Genomic DNA, 27,903 nt, shown 5'->3' with positions numbered 1-27,903 from the left:
AAGATGCTATTGAATTTCTGGATTAATCTGCAACTATTGCAAAAATAGATTATCCAATCTCTTTCCCCTAAAAAGATTTCAAATTTTCTTGAATTTTTAATTTAATTCTTCAAACAATGTTAGCTTCAGAGGAATAAAAACCTTAAGTTTAAGTCACAGAGCATTGAAGGTTAATGGAAAAGACTTGCTAATGAGGGATATTGGGCTTTACTTACTGGGAGGAAGGCATTTGAAAAATAGTTACATGAACAAATTGTCACTAGCTTTAAACTGTTTACACACTATGACATTTATAAGTGTTTTTGATTTCTCAAAAATTGCTGCACTATTTTTAAAACTTCTTTTCATTTGTGCTCTGGATGTATGCCTAGCTTATCTAGCCTAGACATCTGTGTTGGAAATTCCTTTATACACCTCTTTTGTTTGTTTATTTTATAGTTTATGAAAAGTTGAAAACATGTTTGGATTCCATTATATTAAAATGTGAAGCAAGAGAGAGCTAATTGTAATGGTCCATGTTGCATTATTTTTATTATATTATCTGGGGCCTTGTACCCTGTAGAAGCAATCAGGTTAATCGGACAGCCTTCCAAAACCTTCCTTTTTAGTTTCAAACGGTCCCTTTGCACCCAGTGTCACTGGAGCCTTAGTGCGATGCGGCTGGAGAAACTACTGCGCAAAGCACGCAGGGCTCTGCTCAAGTCACATGCCCTGGCCATGGGCGAGCCGGGCGCCGAGCCGCTTCTGTCCTTGGTGCCTCATGCCACGGTCTTTCCCCTGGGTTCTGAGAGGCTGATTCCCAGCCCTTCCGAGTTGATCAAGCCCTGGCCAGTGGCACCTCAAGACAGTCACCAGAAGCAGACTGTAGCTTTGTCGGAAAGGTGGACTTAAATTTGAAGGGTTCACTTAGAACAGTGATTCTTGGTCTTTGATGGATAACGGAATTCCCTGGGAGCTGAAAAGTCTGTGGCTTGGGTCCCACCTCCAGAGGTGCTGATTTCACTGGTCTGGGAATGGGTTCAGCATGTGGCTCGTCAAAGCTGGGAACGGTGGCTGGAATGTGCTGCCAGGAGTAAGAACCACTAGGAGAGGGAATAATACATATCAAATGGGTGAATCCACCCGGGAAGAGAACTAGATGGCCCCAAGCATTCTTTGTTACAAATACTGATGGCTGGAGGGCTTTAAATAATTTAGTTGTGTTACCAGTTGTATGCTGTCTCTTAACCAAACTTCTGGCCTATAAAATGTGGATAATCTTCTAGGATTGCTCTAAGGATCACATAAAGTAAAGGTTTTGGGCTCTTGGAGAGTTGTAAAACTGTGTAAATAAGGCATTCTTATTAGTTACATACCATTAATGATTTGTTTAACTGACATTTATCAAAAGTACCAATCACAGGTCAACCTGGGATAAGAGCTAAGAATTAAAAATGAGTCAGTCATGATCTTTTCACACAAATGATGCCAGTGTAGTGAGAGAAATACTACACTCATGTAAATAAATGATTCTAATGCAGTGTGGTGTTACCACAGAGATGGTGCAAAGCGCCGTGGGTTTCCAGGGAGGCTCCCCACACAGTGAGGAGTTTGTTCTGGGGTTGAGGAGAGGGATTCAGGAGCAGAGGTGAACTCTCCTGGAAGAAGGCGGTGCAGGTGCCTCAGGGAGGTGATGGGAACGCACAGCTGGGCTCCAGGCCCCAGGTAGCTCCAGGGAAACGAGACTGCAGAGGGCTTTGGGAAGAGTGGGGCCACCCGAGGGCATTACCTGGGCTGTGTAGGCCCTGGTGACCTGCTGAAGCGTGTGAGGAGTATGCTAGTGATCTGGGATGGAAAGAGAGAGGGCAGGTCAGGACCATCCATTTATTGGGCATGTTAATCAGCTTCTCCGAGATTCTTTATCCACAGCAGGCAAAGGACTTGTTGGGGAAAGGTGGCATTTATCCGATGAGGGAATGTGGATTAAACACTCGGTGTAGTTCTGTAAGTGTTGTTGACTCAATTTCGGGTTGTAGAACAATCTAAGCAGGAGATGGTGAGGGCATTTAAAAGCACGAATGAAAGGGTGGTTGATGAGTGAGAGCGTGTTCCAGTATGGGAGCATGAATCACTGAAGTCAGAAAGGGATGAAAAGTTATGCTTAGAAAAACAGGGCCAAGGTACTGGCAGCCGCAAAGAGAGTAGGAAAGGAGATTGCAATAAAGAGGGGCCAAAGCCAGAAGGTTAAGAGGCCAGGTGATTAAGGAGTGGGATGCCCAAGGTCAGGCTTGCAGTGAGCAGTCAAGCAAGCACGAGTCCTTCAGTTGTTCCTTATTTGACATTTTCTGTTGTCAATTAATCCAACTTTTAAATAGTTTATAATATCACTTTTTTTTAAAGGAAATTGAATTTGTTGATGGCTCACTTTTGAAATTGAAAAGTTATATTGAAGTGTATTTGGAGCAACCCGTGGAATTTAAATTACTTTTGGTTGAAATGGATTCTGAGGAAATTGTGTGGAAAGCAAAACTGAGAGAATGTAAGTGTTTTTTTGTATCTCCAATGAAAACTCTGGTTTGTGAGGTGGTGGGCAGGTAAAGGCCAACAGAGTGATTGTCTCTGTCATTACCATAACGTTTGAAAACCTGATTAAGAGAAACAAAGGCCCAGGCTCCTGGAACGGAAGTACCCTGGCTCTGGTTCTCAGACACCCACCATCCCGGTACCTGGAGGTCCGTGGGGGGTGCGGCAAGCATGTGCTGGGGGACTTTAGTCAGTGAGGCTTCAGAAGTCTGTTTTACCCTTACCACCCTGAGCTTAGGCTCTCAGATATTTTAATGTGAATTAGGGGTGTTGTGACAGAGTGTCTTCTGTGAGCTGGATGGAGACCTGCTTTTTTGGTTGATTGCATGTCTCGTTGGCCTGACCCTGCCCGCTGGGAGCTACTGCTCTGTGGTTACAGCTCTGCTGGGGGAGCGCATTCCTCCCGTTTCATATTTTGGTGCTGGGAAGCCCTCTGGCTGCTACCTCTTTAACATCCTCTCCTGCTCTGGGAGAGGTGGGAGAGGGCTGCAGTCCATGTGGACTGCCTCTGGGAGAGGGGACATTCGGGACCAGGTCGCTGCCCCTTGCCTCCTCCTCAGGCAAATCTGAGCTTGACCACCAGTTCTCTTTGGAGGAAGTTGTTAGAAAAACAGATGTGTATAGTGAATTTTGGAACCAAAAGGGAGGCAGAAGCAGTGGGTGGGAGTGTGGGCAAGTCTCAACCCAGTTGTGGCTGTAGTGCAAATGGCACTGAGGTCCCTCCTGCCAGTGCTGCATGTTTGTAGTAGAATTGCTTTTCTGCATCATTTCATTTTGGATTATGATACCCTCTTTCCCAGTATCACACCTAGTCCAGCGTTGACTAGAGTATCATTCTGAAGGGCAGCATCAGTGGTATGTGCCAGTAGCTGGACATTCAGGGAGTTTTAACTCTCTTCGGTGCCTTTCATCCTCTAGAATTTTTATTTTGCTGCACAAATGTAATAATATCAAGGACTTAAGTATTCTATGAATCTCTTTATCAACTGAACATTTGAATCCTCTTTTTAAGCTTATTTCTTTTGTATCCATTGGGTTGTGTGGACAAATGAATTTGACTGCTAACAGTGACATAGAGTGGATGCTGTGTGCCAGGCATACCTTTATATCTTTATTTCCAAAATACAGATTAATGTTCTTTGGAGTCTGTATTTCCTATCATGTTTTTATACTTTAGAAATGAAACTTGATATAATTATTTTGGAATTCTCAGTCCTAGTTTAAGCATGAGCCTTTTCTATAGATATGATTGATTCTTGATTCTCAGTATTACCTTATTCTCAGTGTACCCTATAAATTAGCCAGTGCCCTATAAAAACAGGCCTTTTTATCTAAGCTAAAATTACTTAGCTGTTAAGAATTCTAGTTGGGACTGTTTATTGGGGATTACATTGTTTTTCTTGGTATTCATTATTTGTCCAAATAAATGAACCTAAAAGATGTCACTTTTTAATCACAGCAATGCTACACTAATAGAGATATTTGACATGTAGCAGCCCGAAGATCAGATGTTCTCTGGACTGAGTCTCTTGGTAGTTTTAAAGAACACTTGATAAGGAGTTTAGTTATATTTGATTTTTTTAGAACTTTTTAATAATACTCTATATTGTAAGATGTTTCTGGTCTCCACTATTTTTTTTTATATAAGCTAATGATTAATTGAAATTACCTCTATATTAAGGCATCCTCATTAAAGGGGCTCATACAAGGCCTGCATGAAACAGACATTTCATAGAGCAGGGATTAAATTTCAAACAGGAAAAGTGGTGTAGAATCCCAATGACATGTGTAATTTCACAAGTATAGTGTTCTCCAATGTACAGAATGATAGCATATGAGGTTGTTTTAGGTGGAGTACATATAAACACATTTAGAATAAAAAATGTTAATTTTTCTGGCTTCCTTATCCATATGGCAAGTGGTACAAGTGTTCTAGTTACAGTAGTTATAGAGTTAAATACTTAATAACTTGTCACCTGGCCTTGGGTATGGCAAAAATCATGACAGCGGTAGACAGGTGACATTCATTTGGCAAACACCCTACGAGATCTGTTGGAAGGAATACTATTCATTATTTATCTCAGAAGTTCAAGTCTACTACATTTGCATACATATCAAGTTAAAATCCCAAACTTATATTTGAACTTCAGGGAGATCGGCAAGACTCTACAGTTATACATGCTTTCACAAATTAATTTCTTCAATTCAAATTTCATACTACTTCTACCAGTTGATGCTTATTGTACTTTAACAGGTGACTGGGTTCAGCATGATCAGAATCAGAACATCTCGAAAAGCAACATAAGTGGTAAGTGAGTTTGAACCTACTCTTTTATTCCTTCGATTCACCAGAATTTTTCTTTTGCTGTGGATCTGTTAAGTGTTCTGTAACTCTCAGTTGTCTGAACAACCGTTGAATCCATTTTCAATTGTTTCTACCTGACTAATGATTAAAAAAAAAAAATTCCAGGTTGAAGGTTGGTAGACAAGAGCATATGGGAAAGCCAGTTTGTTTATTTATTTATTTGTTTGTTTGTTTGTTTATGTAAGGTAACAGAAGACGAAAAATGAGTAGCAGCTTACCTGATGAGGAGATCTATGATAAAAGAATCAAGCAGGTTGACACTTCAGGTTTGTAAAAATGTCACAGTGGCTGTAAACTATTTTCCCTGGACTCCCCATTGACATTCATCCAACCCTATGCTGTTGGGTCAGTCTTCCTGGGGCCACATCCCAGTTGTTCTTGCCCTCCTCGGAACTTTCTCTGTGTCCCAGCATCTCAGGCCTGGATAGTGGTTCCTCCTTGGTCTGCCCCAGCCTGCTTTCCCAGCTTGACTCCCCACTTCTTCCCTTCACTACGTGGGAGTAGAACGGAAGACTGTCCATCTTTCTGTTTCCTATAGCACTGAGCATGGAGCCTTCTATATAGAAGGCGATACCTGTTAATCGAATGAATGAAATCATGAATGTCTTTGTGTGCATTCACTGGCTTCACAGCTAGTAGCTGCATGAGTGGGTGGAGAGCCTCCAGCTCTATTATTTGCGGCAAGTGTCAACATAATTTCTTTCTTTTAATGGCAAAGACCAAAGGTCCTTGCTGTGAAATACAATAAAGAGATTTAAAATGTTTAACAACAGTTCTTTAAGGAGCCAGAAGGTGGAGTATGTACCTCAAAATTGAAGTCCAACCAGCATTCACAAACCTAAGCTTAAAAACTCAGATTCAAATTGTATGGGACAAGGTCTTAAGGCTTTAGGGGCCTCAAATATCTCTCTAAATTAACCCTTTATCAAAATGCCTTTTCTGCTACTCTTGTAAGGGATGAATCTGTAAAAACAGATAAACTCGTTTTCTATAAAGTGAAACAAGATGCTATCCACTTTCTAGAGCAGAAGGCTGTGAAGATGATGTTTATGATTTTTACATGTGCAGAAATTATAGATTATTTTTAATAAGTAAAGCCCAAAATAACTGAGGCTTTGGAATTATTTCTACAACTTAACTGAATTGGAGTACAATTTTTTTCTAGTTTTATGAGATATAATTGACAAATTAAATTGTATATACTTAAATTGTACAATGTGATGATTTGATATATGTATACAGTGTGAAATGTTTATCAGTTAAGTTAATTAGCATATCTATCACCTCACAGTAACCTTTTCTTTCTTTTTTTTTTTTTTGGATGATGAGAATGCTTATTAAGACCTACTCTTAGCAAATTTCAAGTATGCAGTACAGGATTATTAACTATAGTCATGTGGTACATTAGATCCTCAGAACTTACAGTTGACTTGGACACAATTTTATATTAAATTGGTATATAGAGAAAGTTTTTCATGTTTCATGTAATTATTTGGCTATTTAAAATTAGTTCCAATATCAACTAGCTAGAAATAGAATTAAAATTATTAAATAGTATCTGGAAAGATTAAGGATTTTCAACCTTTTTGGAGTTGATAGTGTGGTATCTAAATTAATAAAGATTTAATTTTGTGTATTTTTTTCAACATTCTTTGAGGTATCAAATCACTATTCCTGGTAGTTTTAGACTCAGTATATCACTGTGTTGCTTTAAAAAATATGATCAGTGCTCAACCTTAACAGAATCACCTTGAGATGTTGATAAAATTTAGGTTCAGAGTCTGTTACAGTAGGCTTTGTGATGGTTCTGGAACTTCATTTTTAACAGGTTCCTTGTGTAGTTTTCACTGCAGCCAAGAGCTGAGAGCTAGGAGCAAGCCACCACGTATAAGGACCCCACTAGAGGGCGCAGGCCACGTGGAGACCCGTTCTTCAATATAGGAGGTTAGAGAAGGAACTGAAGTGGGCAAGAGTCCAAGCACCACTGTTAGGTCCACATAGATGAGCAGAGGTGTTGTGGTCCTCGAGGAGGGGAGAAAGTAGTATTCTTACCTCTCACCCACCTGTTGATATCACCTCTGGGATTTGTAACGCCTTGAGGACCCTTAACCAAAGTTCTGCAGCCAGTGAGCTTTGCTGCACCATAGCACAACCAGCTAAAAAATGTGAAAGTAGAAAATCTAGCTTAATGGTAGGCCTCATATTTTCTACGGGGTCAGTGGTTTGCTTTGGCAAACATGCCCTTCCTAGATTATGATACTATTTTGTAGAGATCAGTAGATGTTACAGATACCATCTCATGACTTTGCCATGAAATGTACTTTTTACCCTAATGCCAGGAGATGGCATAATGGAAAGAGCAATTCATATCTCTTGGTGTCCCCTTTAGTGGCCACTAAGGTCATGTATGTATGTGGCACTAACATTTAGCTAAAGACACAGGGGTAAGCAAGGGCAGAACTGTTTATTTTTCTTTTCGACCCAATTAAATTATTTTTGGTGTCTTGATTTTTTTTCCTTCCAACCGAATTTGTGCTGCTTTGTAAAACAGTCTGATTTCCTGAATTACTGAATTATCATTGTGAACATTATAGCCCATTTACTGTTATTATATGAAATAGTTTCCTTCCTCATTATAATAGTTATTTGGAAAGCAGGGAATTTTTGTCACCTAAATATATTTTAAAAGCAGTTAAAGTTACAAATCATGGTATCCTTTTTTATGTAAAGAGAATACATTTTCATTATAAATTGCTTTAAATGATTGAAGTGTTGAGAGGAAGGAACTACTGAATTCCTCATTTGCTTTTAGATGGAGCAAAGACTAGAACCCCGTTAACTGACACTCAGTTGATTACCCTTGCTGGGAAGTTGGGGAAGGACTGGATAAAAATTGCCATTGCCAACCTGGAGTTGGATATCAACGATGTTGATGACATCCGGAAGAAGAATGAAGATGTTACCCTTTGGAAGTTTAGGATGCTGAAAAAGTGGCAAGAAAAGGAGCAGAGTAATGCCACAGCCCAGAATTTATATAACTGCTTGAAAAACGCCGTCTCCATTGAAATCCAAAATGTGCTGGAAGGTGAGCAGGAAATTATCTTAATCAGCCATTTACTTGGAATCAAGCTGTGTCTATGTAAAAAGCTAAATTTTACCACAGAATGTTTTGATTGGTTATTTATAAGCTTGGGGTTCAGAGAATTCTGGAAATGCAGCAGTAAGTATGTGGGCTGCCATAATCTAAGCAAAGGTACACTTGGAGTCAGAGGAAGGGTTCAGATTTCTTCTCAAGTGCTGGCGAGCTTTGTGATTAGGCAGATTCTTAACCTAACTTTAAGCCTCTGTGTTCCCATCTGGCAATTGGATGCAGATGCCTCTGTGTCCTGGGTTTGTTGTGAGAATGAAAAGAGGTAATGTGTGTGAAGCTCCAAGCAGGTAGTGAGGCTTGGTAAGGGCTTAGATACGAACGTCGTTATGGTACATGAGACATAACTGGTAGCACTGAGCCTCCTGGCACTCCCGCCGGGCAAAGCAGTGCTCAGGGAGGCCACGGGGTGGCACCAGTCAACCTCAGGTGGCAAAGACTGGAAGCGGCATAGCAGAGCCCAGAGGGGGCTAAAGGGAGTTGTTTCTAGTCTCAATCCAGAAAACCACACAGTTCCTTCCTTTGTTTTTAAGCACTTCTTTATTTGTGCTTGATTTAGCATATTGTTAAACCTGAGGTCAAACTAATTCAAAGCTCCGATTGTTATATATTGTTACCATGGTTAACAAATGGAGTGTTACTTCTCAGAAATCTTAGTATGTCAGAGAGAGGTTTTTGTTTGGAATTCTATTTGGACTTTATATTCCAAAAGAATGTAAAAGTGTGCAGATGATTCAAAAGTCTATATGAGAAGTAAAAGCATTCTATGATATCTCAGAATATGCTCAGGCAGCATGGACAGGCTTCCTGAACTGCCCCTGTAGACTTGGGGTGCAGAAGCCTCAAGTAAATAGAAGAGCTGGTTTCAGTATTCTTGGACTTAAATTCTTATTCTTGGATATGTTGAAGTTATGTAAATTACTGAGCCTACCCTCAGTAATTTACATCCTTTACTGCATTTGCATATAGGCATTTCTGCCTGTGGACAAAGATGGCTTCTGTGTTCTGATAACCGAATAAGCACAGCCACTTCCCATCAAAGAAAGGTGGAAAAAATCTCGCCAACCCCTTATAACAGGTTGTTTCTTTGTTTTCTGTTTTTATCTGTCCCTGACGTCGTTAGACATTTGACTTGTTGATTCATTAGAACTATAAAGGGATTTGTGAGATTTTTTTAGGAATCATAAAGACATATTAGTACAATTTCCTCAAACTAGGAAAAAAAAATCTGTGAGTTGAAAACAAAAAACCAAATTTATTGGTATTTTGTGCCCTTGTGTTGCCAAAATACCTGATTAATTGGTCGAATTCTGTATTTTTATGAGGACATTTTAGTATCTTGTAACCACAGCCTTTAAATTGCAGTGGCTTATCTTCAGCGCAGGAAAACCCAGCCACTTCCAGAAGTTCCTTTTTGAAATGGAAAATTGATTTTCTTTAAAAGCATCCTCCTTTTGCCCCTAGCAACAAAACCCTGAATGTGTTTGATTCTCTCTTTTGTTAGGTTTCCTGTGAAGTTGGGAGGATGAACTGATAAAGGAAACCTCAGGAACTTTCACCAGCAAAAGACCATTTCAACTGGTAATTAGGTCTAGATGGATGAGACCTTGAACTTCACAGTCTGTGGAAGCAGCTCCTTTCACAGGGACACTGCAGCTCACATTATTCAGGGGCCAAGAGAATGTAAAATATTTGGAAAACTTGAGGAAGAAAAAACCTCTATAATATCAGGATTTGTTTTTTTGCACCTCCTACTCACACAAACACATATACTCACAAAGGGTGCTTAAAATGACTCAACTCAGGCAGCTGAGAAATGTGGTGATTTTCCGTTTGGAGTCTGTGAAGTATGAAATTCCAATCAACTGTTTGCAACATTTTTAGCAATTAAGTGGTGGTGTACTTAAACTTGCCCTAATTTACTTTCACCTTTTTCGTATTGACATTAATAACGAAGAGAGTATCCTGTTCTTTTAGCTCCCACTCCGACAGATACACCTGCCCCTGGATATACTATATCCTTTTATTTGGAATATGATTTTCACATCTCCCATTACTAACTAACCTGTTTGGCTAATGGTCTGTGAAACCGTTAAGCCAATCATGTCACCTGGTCGTAGAACGATTACAAAGGAATGTAATCCCCTCCCCATCCTGATGTTGGTATGTAAGCTCAGAGGTGATCTCCTAATCTCACTGGGGAAGTTCACCGAATCAGTGAACAAGTTACATCAAGTTACATCAGCCTTATGATATCACCAGGCCAAACACTACATTTCTTGACTTTCAACCTGGGATCATTTACTTTCTGGGGGGAAAAAAATTGCCACTCAGAAATAGACTTAGTGAGACCACGGAAAAACTGTCATCTCTTCTTGAAGAAGACTTGCTCCAAGGAATGATAGGCCACATTGGCTCTTGTTAATTGAAGTGTTTTGTTTTTTTTTAATGTGTAGATATTGTCACTCTCAGAATGACGTATGTGGTGATTAACATTTTGGATGTATTTTGTTAACTTATCTGAAGAAACTAAATAGCTGTTAGTCTTCTGTAGGAATTAGCTGGACAGTAAAATAAATCTCAATGAATTAATCAAAGAAACACAATTTATTGTTTTGCCTGTGAAGAACAAATTCACTTTATAGGGAAGAACATATTTTTAATTGTCAGGGATCCTGTGGAGTTCAAATCAGTGTCACTTTATGAATTTTTTTTAATTGTACTATATTTTAGGAAACACGGAGTTTTAGAAGTGTAAAATACTTGTAAAGGACTTGAATTTTTAAATGTTTATTATTTTTCGTAAGTTGTTTTCCCAGGAAAAGCATAATTTCAGAGGTGGTTTGTATGTAAGCTGGCTTCCTAACAATTTTCAATCATACTCATACTGTGGATGAAGGGAAGGAAATAAATCTGCATTTGTACAGTGCTAATGTGTCTTTTTGTATTATTATTTACTTACAAATTATTTTTTAAAGCATCCTGGTCCTCAGTTGCTGCTATCTTGGCTGTTGGGCATTAGTGGGTTTTGTACCCAGCTCTCCAGGTCTTGGCCTGAGGCTGAGGGAGTGTAAACCAGGATAAACTAGTTCACCCAGGAGTTTGCACAGGTTCAGGAAAACTTGTGTATCCCCTTAACCTCTTTGCGCCAGTAACGATAGTTTCCTCCCCCTGGTGATGGAAAGGTGTGTTCTTATTTAAAACCAGGGGGATTCATACTAGCTCCTTACCTGTGATCTCTTTAATATGATTTCTCTCATTTGGGACTCATTTTGTTATTTTATTGAATTGCTTTAGGCGAACACTTTTTTCCCTACTATGTCACGTGGAAGCGTGTTTTCACCCAATTTCCTGAAGAGGCCCCTGAATTTGCTGATTTTTGAGTGTGTCCTCTTGGGGATGGTGATTTTCTGCAGCTGGCGCAGCCTGTTGATCACGCTGAAGGTCCTTCCTGGGTGATCATCGGCTGTGATCCCATCTGGGTACCCAGGGCTTTACTGCTGGCTGTGTCCTTTCCAGCCTACATACCATGGTTCCAGCATTTCTGGTAACAGCCGAGTAGCAGCTGATACTCCAATAGGGGCCCTGGGGTTGAATTCTGAGCATGGAATTCTGATGCCCTTCCTGCTTCTGAGCTGGAATGTCTAGCTTTGCTCCACGGCCTCTGGAGGACAGACGTCCCTTTGGTTCTGGTCAGAATGTGGATTCCTAGATAACCCGGAGTGAGTGAGTCATCTTTATTTCCTGGAGGTCCATTGCAGTTTGCTATATACTTTTTGGTGTCAGTGTTATTTTTAGAAGGGAGTATGCTCGATGAATTTGTAGCATGTTTTATTTTCAGGCAAGTTGGGAAATCTAAAAAAGTGGTTTTATTACTTAAAAAAATGTAATTGCATAGAGGGACTTGGACTAGTTCATTGAGTTTTTAACTTTTCCTTAGCTGTAGAAGTCATTTGTGAAATCTTACCAGGAACTTGCATTGGTAAACCATTCAAAAGTGAAGTGGCTCTCGGTGAGAGGGGCTGTGGGGTGATTGAGGAGCCCTGCTGGACCCCCGGCCGTGGGAACGAATGAGTCTGTTGCTTGGGGCTCTTGAAACTGTCACCCATGAGTCTGGTTCTAAAACATCTGCAATGAAGGGAACCGTTTTCTAGTTCTTCAATGTGCTACGTTTTGTTGGCACATTGTTATTAAGGGACAGTAACCATGTAATTCTGAATCACAGCTATGTAAATTATTTAACTCAGGCTTATGAAGTTTGGATTTTTCCCTCCATTATAAGCATGTGTAATTGTTTTGAACCAAGCAAGCATGTGCATTTTAAACTTTTTTGTAACTGGGAAGAATGTGATGTTTTTAAAGACTAAAGAATTTCTTGTTTATTCTTAGATTAGAAAAAGAAATGAGACGTGTGGGAACCTGTGAAGATTTGCCTTTCGCCTTTGTCTTTATTCCATTGTTGAGTGCCAGGGCCTGAAACACAAATACATAAGTAAATGATATTTCCTGTGCTTGAGACCCTCAGTGTAGTGAGGTGGGGGTGGGGGGGTGCATAAATAACTGTGATGATATTTGCATGCTTATGGTGAAAGTGTCCCTTGACTTCCTGGGACCTTAATACAAGAGGCAAGAAGGGTGCAGTGGTTGCTTGCGTAGGCTGGGAGCAGGCCACCTGGGTTCACATCACAGAATCTTTAGCTCATTGTGCATGCTTATATAGCCTCTTACCTCAGTTTCCTCATTTATAGAAAGAGGAAGGCAATAGTCCCTCCCTGTACGGTTATTGGGAGGATTCTATGGATTTGTGGTTAACACTTAAAAATGCCTGGTACTTAGTAGGCACATGGTGAGCATCAGCTTCTATTGCTTCTAACAAGGTTCTGACTATATTGTCTCTGATATATTGCCGCTGTAATTCACAATCATAATTTTAATATACCCAAAGATACATAAATATAACTAGTTTTTGACTTGTTCTAAACAGGCACATTTCAACCAAAAAATTGATACAATTCAATTTTTGAAAAATGTGGTTGAGTTTTTGTCTTATTTAAAGTAAGTTTCTCAAGTCAACTCAGACTGCTATGACAAAATACTGTAGACTGGGTAGCTTAATAGATGTTTATTTCTCACAGTTCTGGAGACTGGGAGGTCCATGATCAGGGTGCTGGCAGATTTAGTGTCTGCTGCGAGCTCTCATCCCTGTTGGCACATGGTCCCCTTGTCACTGTGTCCTCATGTAGTGGTACCAGGGGTGGGGGAGATGCCACCGAGTCTCTTCTTAAAAGGGCCCTAACGCCATAATAAGGGCTTCATGCTTCGGACCTAACTAACCTCCTAAAAGGCCCCATCTCCAAAAACCATCACACTGGAGGTCAGGCCTTCAGTGGAAGAATTTTAGAGGGACTCATTCAGTCCATAACAGTGTTGTAATACACTTTGCCTTAAACTTGGAAGGCTGTTATTCTAGGTAGAACCAAATGTTTAGTTCCCAAATAAGGTCAAAACTGAATGGCCCAGGGTAATACGGCCAAGGGGACTTGTGACCTCTGCCTGCATTGGCCCCAGACAAAGCTGGTTTTCTTCCCTTTTGTCTCCATGTTTTCTTTCCTCAGGGTATCTAAGGCCCTTTTGCGTCTCCTAGAGTTGTCCAATACCCACCTTTGACTGTCTGCCCAGATTGCTCCTGAGAACTGTCTTCTTTCTCCAAACCTCTGGGCCCTCAGTGGGGCAGCTGTCAGTTGTTTTTCATGTTGATTCTCTGACTAAGTCATTCTTAGGTGAAAGAAACACTTTCAATGTTTATTTTCTTTTTGAAAAAGTAAACTTGTTAATCAAATGGATCTCTAATGGGCTAGGACTGGGGAATATTTTTAGGGGGATCTCAAGTCTTAGTAAGTGTGCTTTGCTACCCACCCTCTATTCCATGAGGGCTGGGCCCCTGCCTTTTGCCCTCTTATGTTGCACCAGATGACCCTCCTCTGCTGAACACCCATGATATGCTGAGTGCATGGAGGGAGATGGCATCACTCTCTTTAAACAAATGATCTAACAATTAAAAAAACTTGGTGTAGAACACTGACTCAAAAGAGATGGCAGCACTGTGATGTGTCATTGAATACTTACAACAGCACCATGAAATACAATTTTCTGAATTTCACATATAGGAAATGGTAACAAAGGGAGTTTAATGAACTTGACTTGGTCACCAAGCCTGAAGACTAGTAATTTCCCAAAATTGCTCACATGAATTGTGCATTTATTATGTGCCAGGTGCAATGCTAGTGCTTTGTATGAGTTGTTCCATTTAACCATGGTTCTGATCCTCTGAGGTACGTTCTAGTATTATCTTTATTTCTTAGAAGAGGAAACAGGTGGAGAGGTTAGAACAATGTGGTCACGTTATACAACTTGTAAGTTGCAGACCACAGCTTAAAAGGAAAAAGTGGTAAACTAACCATGTAATGCAGAACGGAATTGATTGTGAAGACGTTTCTTGGGCCAGTCATGTTCTTGAAGCATATGTTATAATTTCTAGAACCAAAGTTAACACCTCTGTTTGCTCTGCATAAGCCCACCCATAAGATAGACAATCTGCTTGCCTCTTCTTCCTTCTGGGCGCAGACAACCGGCAGACACCAGCCAAGTCACCAGTCCCTGTGGGGATGCCAGCAGCTCCGCAGCCGCCTCCAGCCATCAAGCTCTAACCACTATCAAAGCTGCTGAAACCCTAAATGCGCCGTTTACCGGCAAGGGACTCCTGTCTGTGACTCACTTGCAGGTCATTCAAGTTTGTGAAGAAATCCCTAAAGAAAAAGTGAATGACGGGATCTAACTTGTGATGATTTCTATCTAATTGTGTATCAAGTAGGCTGTGAATCTGAAAAATGAATGTTGGTGTGGATAAAATGAGAGTTCCTGTGGCCAGGATTCCCACCTGGCCCTGGTTGACTAGCTCTCTGCACACCTGTGGGCAATACATGGCTGTTGACTGTATAGAAAGAGCTCCATCCAGGGCTCTGGGCATGACACAGTGGCACGGCTGCAAGGCTGCAGGAGAGCAGAGCAGAGGCTGGAGAGATGGCAGCGCCTAGGACAGAGGCCCAGAGGATGGCTGTGCAGCACGACTGAGCAGAGAGGCCCAGAGGACGGCTGTGCAGACAGAGGGGCCAGAGGCAGAGACTGGCTTGCTGCACACAGACTTGCTCTGAGTGAATGGGATTCTAGTGACTGACCTGCCACCTGAAAATAAAGTTGGGTATAACCCTTTCACCCTGAAAACGTTTTGCTGTCAATTTCTTTGGTCACACTGAATCCATAGTGAACTTGCCCGGGGCTGAAACCCATTGGCAAGACAATTGGTGTAGTTGGCAGGATTCATTGTTGATCAAGGAAAAGACAGGCTGCCCTTATGGGAGGGGTGCTTCAGCGGGCTGCCCCTGTGAATGGGGAGACAGTGGATTGTCCCCCAGTGGGTATGTGGTCTGAGATGGCTTGCCTCCTAGAGGACTGGGCCCCACCCCAGGACTGGAGGCAAGTGGAGGGGACACCTGAGGCAGTAGGGGTGGCCCTTGGTATAGTAAGCAGATCCTTTGAGAAGCTAAATTCCCAGGAGGCAGCAGGGACTGTGGGTTGGCTGCTTCTCACAGTCTTAAAAAGGTCTACAGAGGAGACCCAAGAAATGGTGGCATGAGAACACAAGCTGCAGACTTCTGTGGATTCCCTGAGGAAGGAGATGGCATTGATGCTGGAGGAGGCAGCACGAGAGCACTGGCAGCAAGGTGCCATTGGAGATGAGAAGGCAGTGCTGCCAGGTGTTCTGAAGGAGGAAGAGGCCATCAAGGAAAGGGATGAGCTCCTGAGGGAGAGTGGCACGAGAAAGTCAGCTGTGAAGCATTGAGCTGAAGGTAAGAGAGCTTTTGAAGACTGAGCTGTCATTGTTGCGAGGCACTGTAGCAGAGGAGGCAGTTGGGGAAGTGGAGAGAAAGGTGCCATCAGCCCCAGAAATGGAGGAGCTGGGGAAGGATGAAGGGGTGATGCCAGAGGCACAGGCCCCTCCTGTATTGAAAGCGTGCCCAATGGTTGTAAAGAAAATAGAGACCCAGCAGCTGAAAGTTCCCCAAGGAGAGGAGCAGCCCCTCCCCAAGACTTGGGGCTCTATGGTCCACCCCTATACTCAGGCTGAGCTGGTGGCTGTGGGACTTAGGGGTGGATGAAATTGTTCTGTCGGTATAAGAGATGGGAAAGCTGTCTTCCCTGACAGTGCAGCCCACCTTGAGGCAGCGATTACAAAATGGGAGATGACATGTACAGTAGCTGAAGCAATGAGAACCCGGAAAGAAGTAAGACCTGTTACTCACAGGAGGAATTTGAGGGGCCTCATGAGGGTTATGAAGACCCAGATGTGGGTTGATTTTATATGGGCAGGAGTAGATGGAAGGAAATTAGATGGGAAGCCAAATAGGATCTTACTGGAGCTATGGCAACAACTGAAACCAGAGCAGCAGTTCCAGCCATTAAGACCAAAGAGGCAGAGGTTAGAGACAGAGCCACAAGTCCGGCCTGTGAGTCTGCAAGACTTTTTGCTGGAGAGGCTGGAGAACAATGTTTGAGCTTCCTTGCACAGGGACCATTGCAGAGGACTAAGGGCACATGGATTGAGAGGAGAGAATCCTGGAGGGGGTGGAGTGTGGATAAAATGAGAGTTCCTGTGGCCAGGATTCTCACCTGGCCATGGTTGACTAGCTCACTGCACATTCGTGGACACTACATGGCTGTTGACTCTATAAAAAGAGCTCCACCCAGTGCTCTGGGCGTGACACGGTGGCAGGGCTGCAAGGCTGCAGGAGAGCAGAGCAGAGGCTGGAGTGGTGGCAGCGCCGAGGACAGAGGCCCAGAGGACTGCTGTGTGGGACGACTGTGCAGAGAGAGGGGCCCAGAGGATGGCTGTGCGGACAGAGGGGCCCAGAGTCAGGGACCGGCTTGCTGCACACAGTCTTGCTCTGAGTGAATGGGATTCTAGTGACTGACCTGCCAACTGGAAATAAAGTTGGTTATAACCCTTTTACCCCGAGAATGTTTTGCTGTCAATTTCTTTGGTCACATTGAATCCATAGCGAACTTGCCCGGGGCTGAAACCCACTGGCAAGACAGTTGGCCACACGGATCAGGGGGATTCACAGGAGCAAAGGAGGGACTCTGACGAGGTCCTTTCTTACAGCCTTTTCATAGTAAGGAAGAGTATGATTATCAGAGTACTAAAATTACATGGTATTCTGTCAGGTGAATCTTTTAAAATTTATATGGTTTAGAGAATTGAAAAGATGGAATTTAATATTTGGGTCATTAAAAGCCCATCTCTTAAGCCAAAGCAAGGCAATCATCCATGTGGTTTAGGCAGAATTTTAAAGCAATTGGAGAGTTTTTCTCATTGTAATTTAGAAACAAGTTCCCCTGGAGGACCCAGGTCATAAAAATTAGAATAAGTTAACTAGAAGTTCTCTTAATGATGTTTTTCCCAGTTGGACGGTATTATGTATTTGTCTAATGCACAGTTACAGGGCTGTGGTTAAGAGGGAAAAAACATTTCTTTATATTTTACTTTCAGATTCAGATATTGAACAATCATGAAGCATACTCTCAAAAACCATAACTCATTCAATGGCCTCAGTATCAGAGCCTATCTAGTCTTACTAGGCTTCCTTTAAAATCTGGAGTTAAAGGACCTAGAAAATAGGTAAGCATATTGTGGCATTTCTTTCCAAGGGAATTTTGCTGAAATTTCATTAGAGTTTTCAGTTTTCCCACAATGTGGTTTTAACATTTAATATATTCCAACTATATTAGAAAAGTATGAGAATTACTTTAATTCAATCATTTTATTTTTAGAACATGTTATACTGAAATCCATTTGATAATAAATATTTTAATAAATATTACATAAATAAATATAAGTTCACATGCTTTCATGAACATAAAATTATATAAATAGATATTTTAAAATAAATTATGCTTGAGTGTTTGTTCCTACAAACACTTTGGTACAGAAATAGCTTATAAATTCTTGCTCTTCTATTAAAAGGAAAAGAAAAACATGTTCAGTGAGGACATTTTCCCTCCTTAGCATTTTGCTCATGAAAACTTAAAAACAACTTATCTGTAGTAAATAGGAAATATACTTGACCAAAGGAATCATGTGGATATTATAGTCCGAGCCTTCAAATTTTGGGTGGTGACTAATGTAAACAGGCATGAGAATTATTGTATTAGCTTAGTAGGGCCATGACAGGCCATCCTGTCCCCAGTTCTTAACCCATATCCTATTAAATTTCTTTGGTTCAAATTATTATAAAAATGCCTGTAAGGTTGGGAGAGACATCAGCATTTTAGGACGAATTCAGATAGCTCATCATTCTATCGATAGTCACCACACGAATTCTGAAAGCATGAAGAAGTATGCAGAGCTTGATTTTAGTTTTATAAAAATCCGGTTCTTCAAGGGAGGGTTTTTGTGGCACAGTCTCACTGTTGAAACTCAGGGCCTAGGAGAAATATTAAGCACGACATATACAGTATCCCAAAATTAAAACATCGGTCCATAAAAATGGGTGAAGCCAATACATGTCTCAGCCCGCAACCCACTCCCTCATTACATCTCCTAAACCCAACCCAAATCTACTCCCAGCCAGATGGCAGGCGAACCTGAGAGAAGGAAGATTCATTATCCAAGCATGTGTATCTTCAGTGAGCTCTGAAAAGACCCTTAAAGCTATTTAGAAAACCATTTAGTGGGAGTTATATTTTAGGAAGGAACAATTCTGTTAAGATGACATCTGCTGCAATATCTAATTAAATTTTTTATGTTATATTAAGAAGCTAAGTCCTTTTAGAACAGGGAGGTGATAGATTGCTATTGACTGGAACTCTCTATCAGTAATAGACCTGTTTAGTACAGACTCATTTGTGTCAGATCAATACCCCTGACAATGGATCTCCCAGGTTCAGCCCTTTAATTTGATAACATAATGCAAGACCTTATATTTCCACAATGATCAGAACTTTCGTTTGTTCCTCACAAAAAAGCCTAAAAGAAAGGTAAGGTGAGTGAAGCCATCCCATTTTGTAGAGGAAAAGCCTGAGGCAGAGAGAGGGAAATGGCTTGAGCATAACTGTCTGATTAATATTAGAATTGATTCCAGCACCCAGATCACCTGACTCTTGGACCTGAAATGGAATATCATAACAACTCTGTATGGTGACATTCTGTGATGCATATGTGAAGTTCACTGCCTTCCAAATAGGTAATTGGCACAAAAAAGAAAGAAAGAAAAGGAAGGAAGGAAGATTCCTTTTTAGATGATTCCTGACACCGTATTTTTTATCCCATGCCCTGATCACCGAAGCACTCACCCTGTCTTACGTGGATATTTCTATGTTTTGTATCAGCATCATGTGTTACGGTGACTGAGAAAATTACAAAGTAGTACCTGTCTGTGAGTACAATTGTGGATGAACTCAGTGGTAGGTCATTCTTTTACTTTATTCACATTTTAGTTCAAAAGGGGGTCATACCCAGACCCTAGCCCCACTTGTTTTCTCAAGTAATATCAGAGAAATTTGCATGCTGGCCCCTCATGTGCACATCCTGGAGCCTTCAGAAGTGAACAAGAAGCGAAGTGTAGTGGAATCCCTTTGATGGGGGTTAAAATCCTGCCTCTGCCACTTAGAAGCTGTGTGGCCTTGGACAAGTGACTAGCTCTCTTATGTTTTGGTTTCCTCCTGTGTACAGACAGACCAGCTATGGGTGTTGTGGATGACATAAGGAGGAAAACATTTGTTGAGATTCTGGTGCCTACTACACAGTCAAGAAATGGGAGGCTGCTTTTCTTAACATGATATGCTCCTGTTTGCTCTTTCTAGAAGGCACCTTCAAGGCTATGGCTCTACAGGGATTTTAGAAGGGGGATTTCAGGCGTCTCCCAATCAGAAAGGGCTGGTTTTTATATTTCTCCATCAGGGACCCTGGCTGGCTGTCTCAGCATGAAGGTATTCTCACTGATAGAAAGGCCTTACCTGCATCAGCTCGTCAATAGCTGCCAGCATGTTTTGGTCCAGAGAGATCTGCCTCTTAGGATCCATCAAAAGCTTTGCATTCATGGCCTTGAACTCCACCTGGTACATCTTCAAGTCTTCATAGATACTGCTAAGGCACAGGGTCTGGGTGATATGATAAAATGGGGAAGGGAACATTGAGATGGGCTAAAAATGTCCCCATCTCCCTGCACTGTGTTTGAGGAAAGAGTTTTGTGTCTTACCATCATAAAAGAGGCCTTACTGGAGGCCAGACAACTCCCATTCTAGAAGAAAAAATAATCAGACATCAATGATATGAATTCATAATATGGGCTGAAACCTTGAATTTTCTGACTTACAGTTAAGAAAGAGATCTCTCTGGAAGCCAGGCAGCTCTCATTCTAGAGAAAAAAAAAATTGCACATCAAAGATGTTAATTCTTAATACATGTTTTTCTGAACTTTCTCCCCCAAAATATCTTTTTTTATTGTAGTAATAAAAACACATAAGATTTACCATCTTAACTATTTTTAAGTGTACAGTTCAGTAGTGGTAAGTATATTCACATTATTGTGAAAAAACATATTTGTTTTGTAATATTTTTTCAGATCTAACTTCTGAAGCAGGACCTGTTCAAGGCCCTTGATGATGGAGACCAGAACCATGAAAATTTTTGAAAGAAGAAGAGGTTTTATTAGTTCTTAACTGTATTACATGCTTTGGGAAGAAAATCAGCTATACCGTGGTTAATTCCAGTGGTAAGCAGGCCTCCACCGTACTGGTTTTATCTTTTGTGATATCTTCATGATCAATCTCTTCAGAAGAGCAGGAGTAAAATTCAAGGGTTTGTCTGGCCTGTTAAGAGAACATAAAAAGAGAAACCCAGTTTATAATATCAATAAGCTCCTGGCTCCCATGAGCAAAGAGAGAACTGGCGGTCCTTGGCCTCTGTCTCTCTGACCTGTAAGAAATTTGGGGTCTTCATAAGACAAAAGGGAACAGGTCATTTACCTCCTCTTCTTTACTTAGGACATGTAACTCTGGATGATACGTTTTTCCATTATGTAAACACTACAAATCATTTCAGCAGCCTGTGCTAATCAGCATCTAGACCATGCTGTGACACTTGCTTTTGGTGAAAACAGTTTTTCTCTTTTGCCAAACCTCCTGTGTTTTATGAATATCTTTTTCAAGTATAACTTCTAAAGGGGGGGACCTGTTAAGGTCACAACTTGATTGCTATAATAGACATGCAATCCTAAAGATAAGTGGAGATTTGGTTTGTATACATACACACACACAGACACACACACACAGACACACACACACAGACGCACACACACATCATTTTACAAGCATGTTGGAAAAGGATTGTTGAACTATGATATTTATCTTAAGAAGTTGATCAAGGTCATTTTTCCAATTAATAAGACTGATGTGTACCAGGCACTATGCTAGGCATACGTGTCCCCCCCTTATCTGAGGGTTCACTTTCCAGTTTCAGTTACCCAAGATGAACCACAGGCCAGAAACAGATGATCCTTCTCCTTTGACCATAAGGTGAGAAGGTCAAACATAGTAGCATAACATCACAATGCCTACATCATTCACCTCACTTCCTCTCATCACATAGTCATTTTATCATCTCATTTTATCAACTACCCATGGTTTCAGGCATCCACTGGGGGTCTTAGGATGCAACCCCCATCGCTATGGGGGGACTGCTGTACTAAGGGATACGACAAACAAGAGCACTATGTTACAGCCCCAGGGTTCCAAGATCAGCTGCAGAGACAGGCAAGTGCCCAAATGACTAGGAGGTAAAAAGTACTAAGAAGGGTAAGAAGGCTCTGAGGAGCTGGCTGGAAGGCAAGCAAAAGCTTCCTGAGAGATGGGACATCTGCATTAAGAGGATTAGAAGGGTGACAGGCAGAGGAGGAAGAATGAGTTCTGTCAGGTGGAGGGAACTGTGCAAGCATGAGTCCAGGCTTGAGGGTGCAGAATGTGTTTGGGAACAAGTAGTAAATCCCTACCTGTGGTAGACAGAATAATGTCCCCCAACCAAAAGACACCCACTTTCGATCGCCAGAACCTGGGAATATGTTTTGTACACGGCAAAGGGGAATTTAGGTTGCAGATAAAATTAGGGACAAAATCAGCTGACCTTAAAGTAGGAAGGTTATCTTGGATTACCACCAGGGTGGGTCCAGTGTAGGGAAAGAGCCCGGAGAGTCAACAGGAGAGTAACACAGTATAAGAAAGACTCAGTTGGCCATTGCTGGCTTTGAAGAGGGAAGGGGACCACACACCTCTAGAAGCTAGAAAGTGCAAGAAAACATATACTCCTCTAGAGACTCCAAAAAAGGACAGAATTCTGCTGATTTTGATTTTAGCCCAGTGACCCATTTTGGATTTCTGGCCTCCAGAGCTGTAAGATAATAAATTTGTGTCGTGTAAGGCCACTCAGTTTGTGGTAATCAGTTACAGCATCAACAGGGAATGGTGCAGTCTTTCTGGAGGTGTTGAAGCAGACCTGGGCAGCCACTGTCCTGAGCAGGTCGTAAAGAGAGAGCTTTGGAAATGCAGGCCCTCTGTTAACATTCTTCAGATGCTTTTAAAGGGAAGATGGAAATTTGTATTCTTATATGAAAGAATAAGAAAAGTTGCACTTTTTCAGTGCCAACAAACTCAAAAATCAAAATAAAGTATGAAAGACATGGGCCAAACCATACAAGTCTGTGGGCTGCTTATGGCCTGTGAACTGTGTGCATGTGCTACCTGTCTGCAGTAGCCAGCTGCCTTCTTCTGGCAAATGGGACAAAGGAATGATATAAAAATATCAAGTTGAGTTCTACGATTTTTTGACCTTTAGCGCAGTACCTGGGAGTAGAAGAGTCAGCTTTTCACATAAAGCATCTATTTAAATTGGAGCTCTAAAATTGTATCAATATTGAACCTTTCTTCAGGAATCAAAGTACTCATCTCTTCAGTTTTCACTTGGTGAGTCGCCTTTTAATTAAGATTGATTGAACTGTAAGGCAGCACATTATGAAAGATTTAGAAGGGAGAAAATTCTTTAAGAGGCCTTGTGGCATTGAACTTATTTTGAGATAGTCATAAAGCAACAAGCTAGAAAATATTCAAGGAAGATTTACTGGCTAGCAGGAAGGCAATAGGACAGCTTTTAAAAACATTGGTTTTGGCCATTGTGGCAAAAGCAATGGCTTATTGGGCCACTTTTAAAAGAAAAAAAATTTTTTTGCATCAAATATGAAACCTAAAAAAAGGAATGAAATTCATTCATAAATAAAATAGATAACTCTATACATAAAAATAGGTAAACTCTTTGTCAAAAAAAATCAGATAGCTCTCTCACTAGAAAATGAGGTCTGGACGTGCATCACGGGCCCACTGAAATGTTACTCTGACAACAAACTGCGTCACCAGACTGGAAGCTGGTGAGCAACGTGAAGGGCAAGTCTAGTTCATCTTTGTAGCCCCTGGGAGCACAGAGACTGCACCTCATAACAGTTTCCTGGATTGATAAGTGTGTCAGAGAAACAGTGTGGGCCTGACACAATTTCATCTCTGTTGGCAAGCTACCGGGAACACTGTAAATATCCACTTTCCCCTGTGTGGATGCAGCCAATACAAATGCCATTATAATTTATTACCATTCTCGCTTTCTCTGGGGACACAATTTCACTGAGATTCTTTGGCTATTAGTTGGGCCATTTGTAAAGTTCCCTTTCCCCCTCTTGACAGCTCCTGATTAACGTCCACAATTCCTCTGCAGTTCCTTCAGGTGACCGAGGGTTCAGAGAAGCCCCTTCCCTACAGAGGCTGCAAAGTGGGAACAGGGACACCGAAAAGCTCACCTTCTGAAGCATGTTGCCGACGGCCCTCAGCAGGTTTTGGGAGTGGCTGAGGCACTGGAGCATTCCTAGGCCTGGTGTGGCTGTGGGGAGGCTCCTGGCCAAACCGGGGTGGCCCAGGTGGTTTAGGAGGGCCAGCATGGCCACGAAGAGGAGCCCTGGAAGGGAAGTGAGAGGCAGGCTGAGCTTGTCACTTCAGTCCATTTGGGCATCTCCACCCACCCATCCACTCTTTCCGGGCACCAACCTCCACTTATTCCCAGTCTTCCTTCCACACCTGAGAGAGGAATCAAGTTCCTGGAGGGTGGTGCTCTATTCTAGGGCTAGAAGCCCACCCTATGAGAGCCCCTAATGAGCTCTGGATGAGGGTTTTGGACTCAGAGCTCACCCAGAAAAAGCCTCCATTTTGCCAGTAGGGAAACCGAGGTCAGGTGCTGAAGTGTCTGGCTCAGACTCATGACCTAGTGTTTTGGGAACAGTGGGGTGACAGAGCCTAACTTTCAAGCTGGCTGGGATCTACCCTCTTACAGCTGTCGCAGAGGAAATCTGATCAAGAAATCTACCCCTGGGGGCCTCAGTTCCAAAACTGCTAAGTGGACTTAGCTCGGGAGGCTGTTTCAAAGGACACTGCCGTTCCTATTTAGTGCGCGGTGAACACGCTCTAAGTCTTCCCTCCCTTTCTCCTCGGCAAGGCCCTGCTGATCTAGTCTCGCCTTAGCGGCCCCAACTTTGTGCTTCCCCTGCCCCCGTGGCCGCCCTCCCCACCCCAGCGCCGCGCTCAGGCTGCTAACTCACTGCGAGTGGGACCCATGCTGAGCGGGCGCTGTGCACGGAGCTGGCGGCTGGACGCGGACGGGCGGGCGCGACAGGGGAGGCGGTGGCTGGGATGCCGGCCTAGGGGGTCACATTTTTATAATTGCCCCGAAGCGCGACAGGACTTTCCCGGGACTTCGGTCTCTTGCTTTCTTTCTCTCGGTCTCTCTCTACATCAGCTTCTAGTGACACGTGGAGGTCGGCCCGCGGGGTTTGCGGCGCTTTCGGATTAACTCCCCGGGAGCCTGGCCGCAGACGTTCCGGGACGGCCCCGCCGCCTCCGGCTGCCCCAAAGGGAAAGCGAAATTCCGGCATTGTCGCGGCGCTGGGTCTCCGGGCAAGCCCGACCCCTTGCCCGCCACCCTCATCCCCCGGCCTCGGAAGCTCCCGTCCCCAGCCGCCCAGCCCTCGCCCTGCGGTCCTGCTGCGCCCCCTCCCGATGGGGCGCCGAGGAGTGGCCCCACTTTTCTGCTGTTCGCAGGAGATGCCCTGATTCTGCCCTCCCGCCTAGTTCTGGATGGGGGTGGGCAAATCATTCCTTCATCATTCTTCATTCATTCACTCATCATTTTTTTATTCAGACCGTCCACAGTGTTCCAGGCTGACAGTGTGGCAGGTGCGGGACACCCAGCCATGAACAGGTCCTTTTGGGGCACTTCCACACCGAATTAACTCTATGTGTTTTGTGCACAGGTACCATTTTCAACAAGAAAGGGATGAAACCAGACTGTCTATGCAATAATCACTCCTTTAGAGAATCCTGTTTCTGACAGTGTCCAGGAGAAAACCATTACAGTTTAGTGTAATGGATGCACAGGGTCCTGGGCGCCCAGAGAGAGGGCACCTCAGAAGGAACAATGTGGGTGAGGAGGCAGCAAAGGCTCCCAGAAGCAGGAGCCCCCAGCCCGAGTGTTGAGGGGTGAGTAGGCATTAGGGCACTTTCAGGGGGAGGGGTGCAGGGGAGGAGCAGGAACAAGAAGCACAGTCAAGGGGGAGTCCTGCTGTCAGGTTGTGAGGCTGGAGATGGCCATGGCCTTGCCGTGCTAGGAGATGCCATGCTAAGGAGTGCATGTTCTGCTCTGAGGTTTGGTGGGGGAGCTTTCTAGGGTGTTAGGCAGGAGACATGGTTAGATACGCATGATGAAAGACTCCCTTTAGCAGCAGTGTGGAGGATGGATTGGGGTCAGGAGTGGATGGAGCAGTTGGGAAGATGTGGCTAAGGCTCCTTTAAGAATGGAAAGCGAAGGGCATAGGAGGGATTGTCAGTGCTGGAGGGGGCAAGGCTTGGTAAGTCCTCAGGTATAAGGGGCAGGAAGGCTCTGAGAAAGGCTGAATGGAAGTTGTTCCAGGTCCTACACGGGTTACTGTAAGGGGAGACTGAATTTGCAGGCGATGGTAAGAAGTTCCACTTTAGATGTGCTGGGTTTGAGGTTCCTGTGGGACTTTTCAGTTCACTCATTTCTTCCTCAAGGGTTAGTCACCCTGGGTGTGTGGGAAAGGAAGGGTGTGTTTGGTCACCCACTTAGAACTTCTGTGAGTTTGATGGTACTCAGGCCCTAGGACTTCCCTATGGAGCCACCAGTGCCCACCTTTGTGTAGATGCACCTACCTTGGGTAGGAAAAGCCTTTTGGGGCACAGGAGAGAACAGTGGGTGGTTCCTCCTCCTTTCCTCTGGATCCCCACTAAAGTCAGGATGGATGAGGTAGCATCCCATAGCTACCACAAACACTACACAGGACTGGCCTCTACTAAAGATGGGATGATGAACCCACTTAGGAGAAAGCTGTGTTATCTCCTGGTCCGAATCAAGAACTCTCCAGTTGTTGGCACCAGCTCCCAACATGGGTCATGGCTTAAGGTTGATGAGGCATCACCATAGGGAATTTTAGATGTGTGTAAAATAAGAGTAATTGTTGATCTCTAAAGCTCCTTCCAATGCTGCTGCCTATGAATCCCCCCATGGGGATAGAAACCAATGCATTGCCAGAAACAATTGTGTCCAGCAGATCATATGAAGCAAATGACAGGTGTAGAGCTATGCTGTGGCCATATGGTCTTGGGATGGATTTAATCAGAATGAAGTCAAGTTTATTGTATTGAGCTATTTTTCCCCTGGAAGGGCTGTCTCTTATGGAAAGTAATTTCTGGACATGGATGAGCACAGGGCCTCTGCTCAGAATAGATTCTTGGCCTCCAGACACAATTTCTGACTTATACTTTTGTAGTACAGTTCTCTGCTGTGCTGCACATACTTTAGACAAGATAAAGTGAAAACCTTCTTCTCCGTAACATTACTTTTCTTTAAGAGAACTTCCTTGCTGACAATCACTCCTACATAGTGTCTAGCGTTGTACTAGAAATCTTGGCCAGTGCTGTAAGGTGAGAAAAAGAAATAAGAGATTCAAAAATTGGAAAGGAAAAGTTAAAATTATTATTTACAGTTGATATACAAAAAAAGCAACAAAAACAGCAGACCTTTGAATAAGGAATTCAGCAATTTCACTAAATGCAAATATCATCTTTCAAAAATCATCCAAATTTCTCTACATCTTCAACAATTGATTAGAAAATATAATAAAATAATATACTGGATAATAAATAAACAGATAAGAGTATGGACTCTAAACTATTTGAAGCTAGGTTCATCTAGGTTCTGTTACTTGCTGTGTGTTCTTGGGTAAGATACTTATTTTTTGGTCTCAGTTTCCTCATTTGGAAAATGATAATAAAATAACCCATATTATAAGGTTGCTGTGATTATTGCTTGAGTTAATGTAAGTATAGCATAGACTTTAGAGAAAAATTTAAGAGTCTATTCTAGAACACAGAGTGATTTAATTTAAATAGAAACATATTCCATGCCCTTGGATGGAAGATCTTAATATATAAAGAGCTCAAGTCTCTTCTAATTAATTCACATATTCAAATGAATCCCAATACAAATTACCAATACGCTTTTGAGGAACTTAATAATAAACCTACTCTAAAGTGTATATGTAAAAATAAAAGCTCATGAATATATAAGCTAAACTTTTAAAGAAATAATTTATAAGAGGAGTAGCCCTTC

General features: G+C 42.5%; 2 protein-coding genes across 2 annotated transcripts in view; one reads left to right on the top strand and one right to left on the bottom strand.

The window, feature by feature from the left end:
- The window catches only part of LOC118921937 (uncharacterized), a 30,602-nt gene extending 19,598 nt beyond the window's left edge, over positions 1–11,004 (top strand). The window contains exons 13-17 of the mRNA XM_036904079.2: positions 2,380–2,518; positions 4,817–4,870; positions 5,113–5,193; positions 7,740–8,012; positions 9,580–11,004. Coding sequence (XP_036759974.1) covers positions 2,380–2,518; positions 4,817–4,870; positions 5,113–5,193; positions 7,740–8,012; positions 9,580–9,590 — 558 coding nt within the window. The 3' untranslated portion in view covers positions 9,591–11,004. The remainder of the gene's footprint in view (positions 1–2,379; positions 2,519–4,816; positions 4,871–5,112; positions 5,194–7,739; positions 8,013–9,579) is intronic.
- Positions 11,005–17,980: 6,976 nt separating this feature from the next.
- IL12A (interleukin 12A) lies at positions 17,981–25,550 on the bottom strand. Its single transcript, XM_036904081.2, has 7 exons — positions 24,818–25,550; positions 24,026–24,180; positions 20,889–21,002; positions 20,507–20,548; positions 20,390–20,431; positions 20,148–20,291; positions 17,981–18,616 (listed from the first exon to the last, which is right to left on the bottom strand). The coding sequence occupies exons 1-7, from the start codon at positions 24,831–24,833 to the stop codon at positions 18,461–18,463; spliced, it is 669 nt and encodes a 222-aa protein (XP_036759976.1). The 5' UTR covers positions 24,834–25,550; the 3' UTR covers positions 17,981–18,460.
- Positions 25,551–27,903: the final 2,353 nt, after the last annotated feature.

This window comes from Manis pentadactyla, chromosome 1, assembly GCF_030020395.1.
Source record: "Manis pentadactyla isolate mManPen7 chromosome 1, mManPen7.hap1, whole genome shotgun sequence".
In the NCBI taxonomy this organism is placed as follows: Eukaryota; Metazoa; Chordata; class Mammalia; order Pholidota; family Manidae; genus Manis; species Manis pentadactyla.
This window is presented reverse-complemented; position numbering and strand designations above follow the sequence as displayed.